Here is a 16,422-nt window from a genome sequence, read left to right as displayed (position 1 = left end):
AGATGAGATCGACAAACGACTTACATTCGTCTTTGTCGACACTGTCGGCGGCACCCAGTTTGATCACGATGAGCAAGCCAAGTTCCAACAACAGCAAAGTCAGCCTTGCACACAGTCGGACAGCGAGCATAGCCGAATCCAATGGCAAAGAACCAAAACCCCCCACGCGAGAAGAAATGATTGCGGAACTGCTGGAAAAGGCCAAATTCTATACCTCACTGTGTCTAGGTAGGTTTAGTTGTCCTTGTGGTTGAGTTCCTAGTATGTCAAATTAACTTTTTTTTTCACACAGGTACCACGGCAATTCTGTCGGTTTTTGCCTTTTTGTTTCTGATACCATTCGTGGTTGACCCAGCCATATCGACCATCGTAGCAGATTACGATCCTGTTCCGGTAACGTGTGTAGTGACCGATCACGTGTACGCCGAAGGAATGCGGAACTGCACCTGGAGCTCGTGTCGAGAAGGCTGCACAACAGCGGCTATTCGATGCCACCAGTTGCTGGTAAATTACACCAAGATTGCATATCATACACTGCAGAAGGAACCAAGAGATCTCGATGCTCTAGAGTGGGACGTGATGGATACGAAGTTCCTAGTCAACACGGAAGGCTGTGGCTATCCACCGAGGGTAAACTGCACTGAGTTTGCAAAGAAATATGGGTAATATGCCTCACTGGTTGTGGTTACAGTATTTCAACTGATCATTTCTTCAATTAGGTATTCTCACGTAGGAGAGCCCTTTCCCTGTTACTACAGTCGTGCCTATCCCGAGATGGTAGTGGCTCGCTACTCCTGGGATGATAATCTAAAGCATCTTATTCTATCGCTGATCATACCGAATGTGCTCTTCGCCGTCTCGATCGGTGTGCTAAGCTACTGGTACTGTCCCTGTTGTGACAAGGCTTGTCATAAATCACCACGAGTCTACGCAGAAAAGTATCCCACTAAAGAAAAGTGAGTAAGACACGATCGAGATTAACCCTTCCATGCTTCTCTTTTTCTTTCGAAGGTAGTAGATTATTATGACCTCAGGCCAAACCACTATAAGTTAACAATCGTAATCCGCCAATATTCCGATACGTTCTAAGTGACCAAAGACCACCATTTCCTCAATTCTCTTTGTGTGTGTGTGTGATCTTTCGCTAGACAACCACGAATTAAATTTTTTGTCTCTGATGCAATATTTTCACCTTCCGATGCGTATTAGTCCAGGTCTCTATCTCTCGATGTGCGTACGCAAAATAAGTACCTATTTTACTAGTTTGCAACATAAATTTTTCTATCGTTTAATGTTTCCAAATATTCTTATATCTAATTGTAGTTTGATTTTACTCCAATGTCACGGTCTATATAAGCTTGTTTACTCTGTTGCCTCCCAAATCAATACGGGAGATAAATCAAGTATACTTCAATCAAATTATACTCATTTTTTGTTCAAACTGTTCAGTATTCTAAACCTTTTTTTTTTTGATAACGTAAGTTGATTTCCCTCCAAACTTGAAAACGGTCTCTATATCGATAATTAAGGAATTCCGATTTATAAATACGATATATCTATAATAATGAAACACCAATGTTGACAAATAAAAATATTATTTTCACATTACAAATAACTGCACAAATTGACTAAAGATAAAATGTAGCTTTACATACAAGCTACGCGTGATACCGATTAGTACTGCATTCATTTGTCTAAAACAGTTTGTCTCATAAAAATTTCCAAAATACTTTGCAGTCATTTTTTTTGTAGAATACTCTGGGATATGAATTTCAGAAGATTTAGAAATTAAGTAGTGAGGCTATCTTAATATCTTTCAAGCGGATCTCATTGTTACTGCATGTTGGGGTATAAGATATGATAGTTGTTTCTATGAACTATTCATAAGCCTCTCAACAAATCAATTTATATGCAATGTCCTACCTTTCACATTACTTAGCGAATAATCAAACTTTACACGATTCCAACTATCACAAACTTGGATATTTTTCTGGTTAAACGGAGCCTCTCCTGCAAACGGAGGTTTCCGCTTCTTTGTTTCGAGCGTGTTTAACCTTGAAACTATGTGTAGCTATTATTCTTTATTAAAGACTGCTACAATAATAATTTTATGTAAAAATATCAAATCATTCCCGAGATATGATTGCTCAAGAGCTGATTCTGGAACAAACAATGTTATATGTTTTTTGTTTCGTTTTGAGTCCTTAAAAACTCGATACAAATTAAAAATTTGGCAAATTAGGTTGCAGTTGGAACACCCTTTTTTCAAAAATACTGAAACGTCATTCTACAGAGGACAAAAAGAAAACAAACAAAAAACATCTAACATTGTTCGTTCCAGAATTAACTACTGAGGCTTTAAAGCAGTCTCTAATAAAGAATAGTAACTGCATAAATTTTATAGAATTAGCCAACCATAGTTTTTTTAATCCACGCTAGTGTTAGTGGTTGCCGAAAATTTGACAGAAGCTGCTCGATATTTATCTATATTGTATACAACATTTTCCATCCGGTAGAAGATGCTACAAGAAATCGTGTCTCTCGATGCATGAACCGTGAGAGAACTTTTCTACATTTCTTCGCTCCACTTCATACTAGTATTTCACGGCCCTTAAAAAAATACAGTCTGGTAATGATCGTTGCTGTGTGGAATTTCCCAAGAGAGAATCGCAAGTTGACAATTCTCGATGAACATTAGAAAAGGTACCAAGTGCAAATGACAGTTTCTCTTTGTTTACTTACTTTTTCAATTATTACGGCATATTCCTGTCCCGGGTTGGCGGTTCAATGCATAGGACGCTGGTCTTAAAAGCCAGTTGTCGTATGTTCGAGCCCCGACCTGGAAGGATTCTTAGTGTCAGTAGGATCCATAGTACTAGCCATGCAATGATTCTGTACACTAAGAATCGGCAGCGAAGTCTGTTGAAACAGAAAGACCAAATTCCACAAAAGGAATGTAATGCCAAGACTTTACTTTTTTCCTGTATTTTCCAAAAATTTCTTAGCTACAGATCGAAAGTCGATGGGTTCGGTCGTTAGTCGAGATAAAGAGTTAGAGAGAGGGATTACCGATTAATAAACAAAGAGACACTCTCATTTGCACTTAGCAATATTTCAAAGACCTTGTGTGGAGCATTCACATATATTTTCATAGACACAACTTATACAAAGGTTATACGCACATAGTTAGAATAAGCGGCAATAATAAAAAAAACCCTATCACAATTATCAACTGCGCGTATAGAATCGGATCGCGAAACGAGAATAAGCGACCAATTGTTGCTTCGGAGAGAATCCCCACAGCAGCGTGCTAACCTTTGATTCTTAGACAGATCATCGAGAGAAATTCGCTCTCGCACCTATGTCAATTCTATGTTAAATGAACCATGTCTGTTTTTTGTTGCTGCGATGATATCCGTCTCTCTTTGATGGCACTGATTGAATCATGTGAAGAGTTGCTAGTGAGCGTTCTTTGATACGATAAAAGCCATCCTTGATAATAAAGAACGAAATCCCCCGTCTACTGGACAACGATAGATTAATTAAATTGCGAAAATAAAATTTCATACATCTCAAAAACAGGCTCTTCAAATTTTTAAACTGTTTCTTGAACCGAACAATGTTCATTTAAATTTTAAACTGATGATAGAACACTGTTTGTAACCTTTCTCATGTGACGTTATGCCGCAAAAGAAGCATCCACAAACCTCGATTCGCGAGCTCGGCATAATGAAACGTTGAGTTATGTCGTTTTCGCTTGATGCTAAATCTAACTCAGTTTCCACCCTAACTGCTGTCAAACCGTTTGATTGAAGCTAGTTTCAAACCTAGTTTCAACGTTGTTGAACTGAAAATCGAGTCAGTTTCGAACCTGGTTTTTATATCAGGTTTGTCTAAACAACCGTTGTTAAGTGCGAAACCAAAATAGTTTCGTGAAAAGTGTTTGTTTGATAAAACTACCATGGGTTAGTTTCAGTTTTCTCAAGCGAAAACAACATTAGATCGCCAACACAAAAATTAAACAACTTGTTTGTGCAACTCCATATCACGGGCTTACCAAAATTAATACCTACAGTGCGTATCACAAAGATGAATGAATACATTACATTGTAGTTTAATTTAACTAGTTCGATAAATTATAAAACGTATAGAATTTCTTATTGCGAACGTGTTTTTCCTGAAATATTCACGATACACGAAAACGATAAAGCGATTATTTTTCTTTTACTATAAGGGTCAGTCTTGCGAAAATATCAAATTATCAAATATCGCCGATGAGAAAAATTATGCCCGATTTTAGGCATCGATTATCACTATCCCCAAAACCTACAAAGTCTCGTCCCATTCAATATCCCTACAGCAATGTTCCATAAACTCACATGTGACTAACACGATTTCATTAAAAATTGTGATATTCAATGTGCTCGGAGATGTATTGAAAATTTATTTCAAACTAATTTTATCATACCATGTTGTGGTTAAAAATAAGTATGACATCACAAAACATGTTTCAAGTTTCAGTTCAAAAATATTAACACTAATTACTTGAATTTCATACAGCTAAATCGTAATTGGCGATACGATCGCTCAGGTAGGTCAGGAGGCAGTATACAGACCACCCCGGTGGAAAAGCGCTCTACTAAGTACTATCGTAGCCAATATAGCTTCTCAGCAGAGAGCTGGTTTAAACGCTGCGCAAAACCCTGCACTCCTGTTATTTATATTAATCAAATTCATACTAAATAACGTTTAATATAATTAGAACATGAGCCAATATAGCTTCTCAGCAGAAAGCTGGTTTAAACGCTGCGCAAAACCCTGCACTCCTGTTATTTATATTAATCAAATTCATACTAAATAACGTTTAATATAATTAGAACATGAGAGTACATCAGTTCTGGAATTAAAACAAAGTCATTTGTCTCTATACTCAATATTTAGAATGTATATCATCTTCTGCTAGTGAAAATCGCTGCTTGGATGCATATCGTGAGAATGATCATTCATAATCATGTGTGAATTTAAAACATATGACTGTAGTGGTATTGATAGAAATGAGCGGTGATATTTGGCTAATTGCGCAACATTGATCAGAAGCGGTAATGCTGCCCCAATATCAATCTCACAAAATCAAACGATTTTCGTTATTATGATCGATGATGATTTTGTGAATGACGATTATTATCGGTGATGATTGCTGATTTTTATTTGATTTTTTTAAATCATAATACCTACATTGGTCAGGACGTATGTTTTGATACTGCTCAATGAATTTCTTACAGTTTCTTTTCAAACACGATTTTTGCACAATTAACAGTTTACGAGTTTAAAATGATTTAGAAAAGTGCATGCAAACAAACTTCCTAGAATATTTCGCGAGAAAGAAAGAATTTTTACCAGCACCTTGGCGACTCGACGTGGCAACACAGCTAGATTTTCGCTGGTAGTCCAGTTAACAAAATCCATTGGACTATAACTTGCTGTGTAATCAATTCGGTGTCATCTCAAGCTATGTGACCCCAACCAGAGGGAGGGAGAATAAGCATACTTCTGTTATTTAAACAGAAGTCAGACTTGAATCAAATTGGTCTCTTCATACGTAGCAGGCCATACTGAAAACATGTGCAAAGTTTAGCCCCCGCCGATCCTTTTCAGTCAACGTATTAAAAAAACAAATAGAGGAACTTATTCTATTTACCCTTGTTGATTATTTGCATTGCTTTTTCGTTCAATGTTATATTTTTAATACTCGAACTATTTAGAGGGAAATCAACTTACGCGGAAGTAAAGAATATTACCACAGTTCCTATACTCAATGAACTACAAACCGATCGAAACCCTAAATTGATTTTAAAGCTTTGTCAGTGTCAGTAATTTATTTACGTTCATATCAATCCTCAATCATCATCACCTGTAGAAAAATATCTGCCAACATAAAATGCGTTTTTGCAATATCCAAATCTTACAGAAGGATATCATTATTCGCTTTTTTCTCTCATATATTTTTATAGCAAACTTCTGTGCCGTAGTGACGATGAGGAAGACGAACTAGACTACTGAAAGTTTATTTTCGATTTTTCACCACGTAGCAGCTGAATTTTATCAATTCGGAAAGCCAACATTCTGCACACACTCACACCTCACACAGTTTTTGTTGATTTACACTGCCGGCTCAAAAATCTATTCCGAATCCGCTACAGACAGAGAAGAACTCAATAAAAATTTTGCAGAATCTGGAGCAGACAATATATAAAACCTTTTCAAACAGTAACATTATTTTTGGACATAATAACCAATTTATTTTTAGTTATTTTTTCAATAGCTGCATGCCTCTTTTCATACATCTTTGCTCATCAGTTTTTTTACGAGCTGTGCTCATTGAACTTTTAAAATCTTACTAGCTTGAGCATTGAGAAAAGTGCTTTCAACGGGTTAAATACTCTTTTCATCGTCACGTTAAGAAAAATTAAGTTTTATCATTCATTATTTGGAGAATCAAAACTTTGCACCATTTAGCATGGCAATAAACGAGCTCTCGGCATTATTCCACTTTGCAATAATTATTGATGGAAACAATGAAACCTATTACAATCATTCAGTGGATGAATGTTTCTTGTAAATAATATGTATATGAAAAAAAACATTGTAAATGTAAATGTAAATACAACCAAAATAAACGTCGCGAAATAGTATAATAAACACCCATTGCCATGGACAACATTCTTGCCACTAATAGTGAATTTTAAGCAACATAGTATTGTTGAAAACGTCATTTGATTTCGACGAGGCATTAAGTGATATTTTGGATAGTCCCACTCAGTATAACAAATGGATATCGCGAGTTCGGTTCCCATACTTATACTTTATGTTATCACACTGTTTAGAATACTAATATTTTCGTTATCTCTTTTCTAGTTACCTATTAAAAAAAACATTACTAAACACTTCGTATTACATGTATTTTCCTTTTCTATCAATCGATTCTCTTGTCATTCTGATTGTTTCTTGATTATTACAACATCAACACAACCAATAACCACCACACTATCCGATTGCATACTGGTGACCACCGCTTGTCCACTGATCAGTAAAGAGTCATGGAACATTGACCTTCCTAACGAATACATTAGCAAAATATGAGATATAGAAAAATCCCTGGACCCAGGAACTTCAGCTAGAGTACCAGATGAACTCAGCTCACCCCAGAGCCATCGAGCAGATTTCAACAACGTTCGTCAACAGCATTCAACTAGTCTCCAGTCATCAGAAGTAGTCGCATAGCTGTTTTTCCATCAATACATATTATTTCGTTCGAATTACGTCATTTTTGGTCACATTTTAAAAATGAGTATGCACTTAATGTCATATTTTAGCTAGAAGCGAAATCCAAAAAAAAAACTATATATTATAAAGCAGCCATATTTTAACGTCAGCTAAAATTTACAAACGGTGCGAGTAAAGTCAGGAATGTTAAGTGCTTCAAAGTTTAATAGTTTTGATTCGTCAACTAGTATTTAATAGAAAAATATGATATAAGCACCTTTCACTTGAAAAGGATTCTTTTACAAATTATGAAACAAAGTAAAACGCTACTACTGTCACGCTTGATCATTGAAGTTCAAACTTTGTCGATTAGTGCTGATACGTATAATAAAACACAACTTCGCACACAAGATAGTTTTGTAATTTTTGAAAACTAAGAGAAAGTTTATGAAATAATAAAACAGCGCTTTGAAATACGAAAATTTGTCATTTTAAATGCAACATGGAATGAAACTGGTAAGTATCTATTGTTCAGAAATTGTCGCATGGTATGATATAAGGTGTACAACTTTGCTTCCGCCGTTTTTTTTCTAAAGTTAAAAGCTTCATAGCGAAAAAGTGCTTACAGATGTATTATTCAAAGTATTTTCCGTCGCTAGCGACAACTTTCTCCCATCTTTCCGGCAATTTTCGGATCCCGGCTCGAAAAAAAGAGTCCTCTTTTGACGCTATCCATGAAGCAATCCATTTTTCCAACTCTTCGAAGGATTGAAAATGTTGATCTGCCAGACCGTGTGCCATCGAACGGAATAGGTGAAAGTCAGAAGGGGCGACATCTGGGGAATACGACGGGTGGGGCAAGACTTCCCATTTCAGAGTTTCCAGGTACTTTTTGACCACTTTTGCGACGTGAGGCCGAGCATTGTCGTGTTGAAGGATGACATGTCTCTCTTAATATTGTGGCCGCTTTTCTTTTAGCGCGCGACTAAGGCGCATCAGTTGCGTTCGGTAGCGATCTCCTGTGATGGTTTCACCCGGTTTTAGGAGCTCGTAGTAAATCACACCGAACTGATCCCACCAAAATACAAATCAACATCTTAGCGCCGTGAATATTAGGTTTTGCCTTCGACGAAGTAGCATGCCCGGGCTCTCCCCATGATTTTCTGCGTTTAGGATTACGATTACGATTTAGGATTACGATTACGGTTACGATTCGATGTAAAAACCCCTTACGATTTTGTCTTTGAAGCAGTTGCTCACATACAAATAGACGACGCTCGATGTCCCTCGGTTTCCACTCGTACGGCACCCAATTTACTTCTTTCTGAATCATACCCAGGGCCTTGAGACGTTTTGAAATGGCTTGCTGACTCACTCCCAACGATTCGGCAAGCTCTTCTTGGGTTTGGCATGAATCTTCATCAAGCAATGCTTCTAGTTGTTCATCTTTGAAGGTTTTTTCTCTTCCACCACCATGTTTGTCTTCGACATCGAAATCACCATTTTGAAAACGTTGAAACCACTCCCGACACGTTCTTTTACTCAGAGCAGCATCACCAAAAAGTTTCTGAGAGCATTCGATGCGCTTCAGCTGCATTTTTTCGAATTGTAACAGAAAAGTAAAACTTCCCTCAACTGGCGAGAATTGGGCTCATAAACAGACATTTTCGAGCGTGAATAATACGAACACAAGAACAACTATCACTGAAACGGCAATGACAATTCGGCCCTGTACACACTCACTTTAAAGGCATTATCATCTATGTATTTTGACCAGCCTCAGACGGTACAGCCACCTATCGGAAAACGGCGGAAGCAAAATTGTACACCTGATAACTTTATTTTCTAATAAATAAAGTAAAACATAGACCACTTTGAATTACATCTGTGCAAAGCTGTTTCATGTAACTGGTATATTGTTAGAATTGAAATTTTCGGCAGTTCGGTTAATGACAATTCGTCAAAAATGTTGTAACCTGTGAGTAATATTGAATGATTATGTATCATTGAAGAAGAACCTAATTGGATCTGAGGGAAGTGCAATTACGGAGTAGCCATTGGCTTGTATTATGAGTTATCCGTATAATGAAGTTGTGGTTTGTGCTCCGGCCAACATCTCTCAAACTAAAAAGGTTGGTGACTATTGGTTTCTCTACGGTTTCTGAACTGGTTATATCAACTACCATCAACTAAGGGGTGAAGCCATAGTTCAGATACCTCACCATCCTCAGATAAGGCGTGACCGATTTTCACAAACTTAGGTCTTATGGTCCCATACAAAACATTAGAATTTAATCCGGATACGACTTTCGGTACCAGAATTACTCAGAGAGTATTAAAAATTTTATATCGTCACTTAAAGCAGTAAAGGAAAAAACGTAATATAAAATTCTAAACTGGGCTCGCATCTATTCCAATCGTTAGTGATTGATATTAGAAGGCCCATCAAATTAATTTCGGCTATCCTGGTTCCCGATTTCCGATTCCGGAAGCACCAAAAATTATGTTGAAAGTCGTCAAAATGGAACTATTTTCTCAGAGATAGTTTGACCGATTTTCATGAGCTTAGGATCAAGTAGAAAGTCTTATGGTTCCACATAAAATTCCTGAATTTTATCTGGATCCGACTTCCGGTTTCGAAACTACTGGGTTATATGGTAGAAATTTTATACCGCCACCGAAGAAGAAGTAAAAGATTATTGATAGAATAAAATTTTGTACACCATTGAATTCCATCGTGTAAAAAATTTTGTTCTATCATAAATATTCTACTAAACACTCACACCCTGTTAATTAGTGAAAAGATTATTATTTTTAATAAGGTTCAAAACTATTCCAAATTATAAGTCATATTTGTTACTTGCCGTACGAGCTGAATTCTATTCTAGCTATTGCGGTTCTCGGAGTCCGGTTTCGGAAGTATTGGAAATAGTGGCGAAAAACTACAAAACAGATCCCACTCACTTTTCTCTAATATCGTTTCCGTTTTTGAACCTACACGCGAGCGACTCTGACTTCAAGTAAAACGAACACGTAGTACGCACCCTAAACAACAACTCATAAAAAAAATAAACAAACTCGCATGGATGCGTGGTGCGACCCGAGAAAATTTTCAGAGCGATACTACCCAATTGGAGTCCGATCTAGAGCGACTCCAGATTGCTAAAACAACCATATCAAAAGTTGTTTGAGCGACTCTGGGTCAGCTCTCGGACTGCTCTGATCAATAAACGAAAACGGTATAAGATGATCAAACCGATTTTCACAAATTTGTAGATACAAAGAAAAAGTTTAACAGTTTCATACAGAATTTCGGAATTTGTTGTGGATACTATTTCCTGTTCCAAAACTACAGGGTAAACATGTTTTGTAGATTTTGCTTGTTTGTGCCCGAACATACTTTCCTGTTTCTACCCAATGAACAGTTTTTTGAAAAAAATACCATAATAATAACCATGAGAATATGAGTAATACGAGAAAGGCATCATCACACCACTAGGTGGAATGGAAAAAGGTTTTCTAATTTATTTTTCTTCTGTTGCTGTTACTATTGGATACATTCGCACCTTTATTCTTTCTAAACCTATGCATAACAGTTTAAGATGTTCCTTCGATAAGATCATGAGAGTCGCACTCGTTTAAATACAAACAGTCGAGCATTTAAAACAGCTTCACTGTGTTTCACTGATTTGCACTGTACAAAAAAAAATGCAAAAAATTAACATGTAGCACAATGAAAAACCAAATTTACCTGGGCAGCCGGCTGACGCGTAACCTAATTAAAAATCTACTATAGGTTATCATGGGTGAGATGATCAATTTTATCAAATAGGTATTTATTTTTCATTTATTGCATATTGCAAAATCAGTTAGACCGATTCTTATATACCTACATTACTAATATTGTCATTTTAAAAGATTTTCGAGGGTTTTTATCATTCAAATTTTAGAATTGAATATGGAAAAATAATGTGAAAAAAAGAAATCAAATTTTATCAGATGGATATGTTCATAAAATCTTAAACAAATGGAAAAGATAGGAGTCTCTCTAAAGATTTAGAATAAATAGTTTTGAACAAAGGGATAGTTTAGTAAAAACCTGTTTTAATCCACCTAGTGGTGTAATGATGCCTTTCTCATTTTCATTTTCTCCTGTATATTACATCAGAAATTCCCCGAAATACTACAATTTGAAAAGTTTAGAAAATATTTTTGAAGATTTCTGTTTCATAATACTACATAATACACTAACAGTTCGGCTGAAAAGTTCGTATCGTTTAATAGAAACACACATTTTTTTGCCAAAATTCGTTTTTATTATTCAACATAATTGCCATCAGAGCCGATACAGCGATTATAGCGATCTTCCAACTTTTCGATACCATTTTTGTAGTACGATTTGTCCTTTGCCTCAAAATCGGCCTCAGTTTCAGCGATTACCTCTTCATTGCTTCTAATTTACCAGCGAGCATTCTCTTGAGGTCTGAGAACAGGAAAAAGTCACTGGGGGCCAAATCTGAAGAATACGGTGGATGAGGGAGCAATTCGAAACCCAATTCGTTCAATTTCAGCATGGTTTTCAATCATCAATTCGTTGTTGTTTTTGATCGATTGTGAGCTCACGCGGCACCCATTTTGCACAAAGCTTTCTCATATCCAAATATTCGTGAATAATATGTCCAACACGTTCCTTTGATATCTTTAGGGTGTCAGATATCTCGATCAACTTCACTTTACGGTCATTGAAAATCATTTTGTGGATTTTTTTCACGTTTTCATCGGTAACAGCCTCTTTTGGACGTCCACTGCGTTCATCGTTTTCGGTGCTCATATGACCAGTACGAAATTTTGCAAATCACTTACGAATTGTTGCTTCGCCCGGTGCAAAGTCTGGATAACACTCATCAAGCCATTTTTTGGTATCGGCGGCACTTTTTTTCATCAAAAAGTAGTGTTTCATCAACACACGAAATTCCTTTTTTTCCATTTTTTCTCAATAACAAAAGTAGCTTAACTCAAAATGCAATATCTCACAAACTAATAATCAGACAGCTGTCAAATTTATACACGTATCTTTTGAAGGTTGGTACTAACTGAAAATGATATGGATTTAATTTTAGTGGCGCCCTCTCATAGAAACGATACGAACTTTTTAGCCGATCTGTTACTGCATATCACCCAGTAATTCCGGAACCGGAAGTCGGATCCAAATGAAATTCAGGAACTTCATATAGAACCGTGAGATCTTTCATTTCAATCTAGGTTTGTGAAAATCGGTTTAGCCATCTCGGAGAAAGGTGAGTGACATTATTTTCACATTTTTGGTTGATATCACCCTGTAATTCCGGAAGTCGGATCCAAATGATATTCAGGACCTTTGTATGGGACTATGAGACCTTTCATTTGAATCTAAGTTTGTGAAAATCGGTTAAGTCATCTCCGAGATAAGTTAGTAACATTATTTTCACATTTTTGGTGGATATAACCCTGTAATTCCGGAACCGGAAGTCGGATCCAAATGAAATTCAGGAACTTTGTATGGGAAACCTTACATTTGAATCTAAGTTTGTGAAAATCGGTTCCGCCATTTCCGAGAAAAGTGAGTGACAATATTTGTCACACACACACAAACACACACACGCACACACACATACACACACAGACATTTGCTTAGTTCGTCGAGCTAAGTCGAATGGTATATGACATTCGGCCCTCCGGGCCTCGGTTCAAAAGTCGGTTTTTGCTGTGATTGTATAGCCTTTCTATATGAGAAAGGCAAAACACACTTACCTTAAGTTCCTCCTGTCGTCGATATGCTTGTAACATCAGCTGCTTGCGGGCTTCCTCTGAAATGACTGGTTCCCTCCCGGGTGCTCCTTCGTTGATTTTGGACAGTTTGATGATTATTTTAGTTTTTTCGTTGCTTCCTACTATGTCACCTAGTCTATGATCAGCTAACATCAGTTTACCGGCGAACCAAAGTTGTGCTTTTGCCGGTTCTATTACCTCGGTGGAAGCCTACAAAGGTAACCTATTCAACAAAACTAATTTTACTAATTTGTAGTTTCTCCTTACTTGTGTACCAGTCAAATCTTCTGTGTTCATAAATTCCATTCGAATCGGATCATGTGGTGGCAACTGCATAGGATAAACAATCATCACAGCACCTCGGAGCAGATCCAAGGCGTCTTGCACATTTCGTTGGAATAGAATTCGTCCTTCTTGGACTAATTTTTTGGAAATCAATAACTTGGCATCGGCAACTGCTTTTTCCAGCACATCCTGCATTCTTTGCTGTGGTTGGCGACCATTTCTGCGCCCCACTGGGTCCGGGTTAGCCGTCCAACCTCCCGACGGAACACATTTCTCGCCCCATTCGTCGTTTAGATTGAGCTCTTGTACTTGCTCGTCGGTGAGCCCAAGCATATCCGGCGGTAACATGGTACCATGTTTAGCCAATTCCTCAATTTCTGTGATTGTGTGAAAATAATCTAGGATTTAATTTCATATTAATGAAACCTGCTTTTCTTTCTTACCAGAGCAAACACGACTGACTTTTAATCGACCATTATAGATTGTTACCAACTCTAGCGTCAGTTCTTCGATAGTTACGGTAGTTTTTGTTTCGTATAGAAATTGACTTTCGTCAGCACGCTTCACATGTAGCAGTACCATTTTGCGGTGATAAAACTATTAAGACAATTATTATTTCTGCAATTTGATTACAATATAACGTTACAGTTTTCTCAAAGCTGCAGTTAAAACGTGAGTACCCACATGAGTCTCGGAGTGAAATAAACAAATGCATGCTCGATCAAAGTATCCTAGTAACAGTTGTTTATGCCAATACCAGACAACATCATAACAACATTGGTTACTCGTAGTGATTGTTGTGAGGGTTATAACAATAAAGCCCACAAGGGGTTACAAAGAATAGAATTTAGTACGATTTTCACACAATAAGTTGCATGTCAGATCTCCGAAATGCAAGTGCCAATTTTTTCCAATAAGATAATACATTAAAGCACTTGTTTCAACTATTTCATAACAACACACAATAATGTCATGTGCATGTTAATGAAATGTGTTAATCTAAATTATTCTGCTACGTAATATGATTTTCTAACGGGGAATTCAACACCGATTTGTATGGTACATAGCCTTTCTCTAGAAAATGTTAGAATTTTACTGATACTAGAAATTGTTGTAGGTTTAGGCTCAAATATACGGCTGAGGACTTCAGAGACCAAACGTTTAATACAGAGCCTGCAACCAAGGAACATGAACTTGAACTATTTATAGCCATTGAAGAACTTATTACGATCAAATACAAAATCGCTTCGTTTAGCGGTCTGCCGTGGTGTAACGTTAATTTTGTTTTCAATTGCTTAATATTGGCACGAACTGAGGTTGTTTAATATTAATGTTCTGATGTCATATACTGCCGTTCTAAGCATAATTGTCCCATACATAGGAAGCAATGTGATATAAACAGGTGGGGCAGACCACATGACTTGCTTGCGTTGATAACCAAAAATTTGTAAATAGTTCAGTATGACGACATACATGAAAAATAAACATGCTTTGATTCAATGCCAACTAGTCCGAATGATGTGACGAAAGCAAGCACGTGGTTTTTAGTTTTACTTGACTTGCTGAAGCAAAGTTAATTTCACTAACTCAAAAGAGTTGTGTTTGCCCCACCTGTTTCTACCACATTGCATAGGAAGTCCTATAAAATATGGATAATTATGCGTAGAACGGCAGTATGGAGTATATGGCATCAGGCATAATAAACAATTCAATCTCGTATCGTAGCAATTTCAATGTTGCGTTCCCAAATATGTGTTTTGATGTGTAACACATCTTTGTTTTCTAAATAGGGGAACAAATTACAAATACAAGGCAAAATACATAAAGAAATGTGGTTAGGTTTTAATCACTTATAGCTCAGTCGAATTTACTGCAATCACTAATGGCGTTTTCGCTTGAAGTAAAACCCAGTCCAGTTTTGACCCCAACTGCTGTCAAATGTATGGATTCGACAGCAGTTAGGGTTGGGACTAGGTTAGTTTTGGCTTCAAGCGAAAACGGTAAATATCATTTCACCTACTGATTGCATTTGAAAGGATACAGTCACGTATTTTCTATGTGATTGAAATTTCGATTACTTGTGATCAGTGTCCTATTGGACTCCTAAAAGTCTATAAAACGGAGCTTGCTTTCCCTAACGGAAACGATGGTTTTGAAGGAGTAAGCTATATATCATTCAGAACAAATGTTAAACTGTAGAAGCGCGTGAATCTATCAATATACGCAAAAGCTTCAGTCTCACATGAAACGCGTCCAAGAAAGTTTGCTGTTAGACTCAAAGCGTTACAAACCATGTAGTCGATGCTCTTACTGGTTTGCTTTTTTAGCGCTGGCAATGCATGAAAAAATTTAGATAATGTAAGATAAACTATCTTTGGATATAGCCGGTACGATAATTTTTCTTGGATATTTTGCGTTTCGATCTCAGTTCTTCGCCAAAATAGCTTCCTTCAGAATCAAATGTATTGATCCCATTTATACTCACAATTTCATCCTCCGAAGCAACAACTTTAGGAAAAGATTCATCTCTTTCGCCATAATTTTAACCAAATTCAAATGTAGGCATATGCGAAAATTTCAAATTGGAACTATCTCGAACGTACTGTGCTTAACGAAAGATTTCAGAATATTTCTCTCGGGTGTTGGTGGCATTGAAACCTACAAAGTTACTGTTTGAGCTGTCATGATATGACAATGAAATCACAAATCTAATAATATCGAACAATTAAAAGTTTCACACGAATGGAAAATCAAACATGAAATTTTGCCACGTGCGAGAGAAGCATAGCATATTAAGATGGAACCGGTATACGAGTATATTTTCGTTCGTTAACAAAAGTAATCGCAAATGGGTCCAATCTTGTTGCGTAACAGATTCTATATAAACGAATTACAAAATACAAAACCTGTTTTAATCCACCTAGTGGTGTAATAAAGCCTTCATCATATCAATCATACTATCATATATGATACTGTGGTATTCTTAAAATAATTTTCTTCGATTCTTAAAAGAATAACCGAAATCGTTTTGTTTGACCGTCTACTGATAAAAACTATCAATTGGAG

The 16,422-nt window shown here is 36.8% G+C and overlaps 2 protein-coding genes across 3 annotated transcripts in view; one reads left to right on the top strand and one right to left on the bottom strand.

Moving 5' to 3' along the window:
- The window catches only part of LOC131432259 (cilia- and flagella-associated protein 298-like), a 57,965-nt gene extending 43,926 nt beyond the window's left edge, over positions 1 to 14,039 (bottom strand). The window contains exons 1-3 of the mRNA XM_058598407.1: positions 13,800 to 14,039; positions 13,339 to 13,733; positions 13,054 to 13,281 (exon numbers count right to left, since the gene is read on the bottom strand). Coding sequence (XP_058454390.1) covers positions 13,054 to 13,281; positions 13,339 to 13,733; positions 13,800 to 13,938 — 762 coding nt within the window. The 5' untranslated portion in view covers positions 13,939 to 14,039. The remainder of the gene's footprint in view (positions 1 to 13,053; positions 13,282 to 13,338; positions 13,734 to 13,799) is intronic.
- Positions 3 to 7,745, top strand: LOC131432261 (protein tipE). 2 transcript variants are annotated; one of them, XR_009229821.1, is made up of 5 exons: positions 3 to 228; positions 293 to 662; positions 720 to 956; positions 6,012 to 6,267; positions 7,089 to 7,745. XR_009229821.1 is itself a non-coding variant. In XM_058598409.1 (4 exons), exons 1-4 carry the CDS (start codon positions 3 to 5, stop codon positions 6,058 to 6,060), a joined length of 882 nt encoding a protein of 293 aa, XP_058454392.1. In that variant the 3' UTR covers positions 6,061 to 7,745. The 2 variants fall into 2 exon arrangements, 1 of the variants encoding a protein (XP_058454392.1); XM_058598409.1 differs by having other exon boundaries at positions 6,012 to 7,745.
- Positions 14,040 to 16,422: the final 2,383 nt, after the last annotated feature.

The sequence above is a fragment of the Malaya genurostris genome, chromosome 2 (genome assembly GCF_030247185.1).
Source record: "Malaya genurostris strain Urasoe2022 chromosome 2, Malgen_1.1, whole genome shotgun sequence".
In the NCBI taxonomy this organism is placed as follows: Eukaryota; Metazoa; Arthropoda; class Insecta; order Diptera; family Culicidae; genus Malaya; species Malaya genurostris.
The sequence above is the reverse complement of the archived record's forward strand: the minus strand, read 5'-3'. Positions and strand labels throughout refer to the sequence as shown.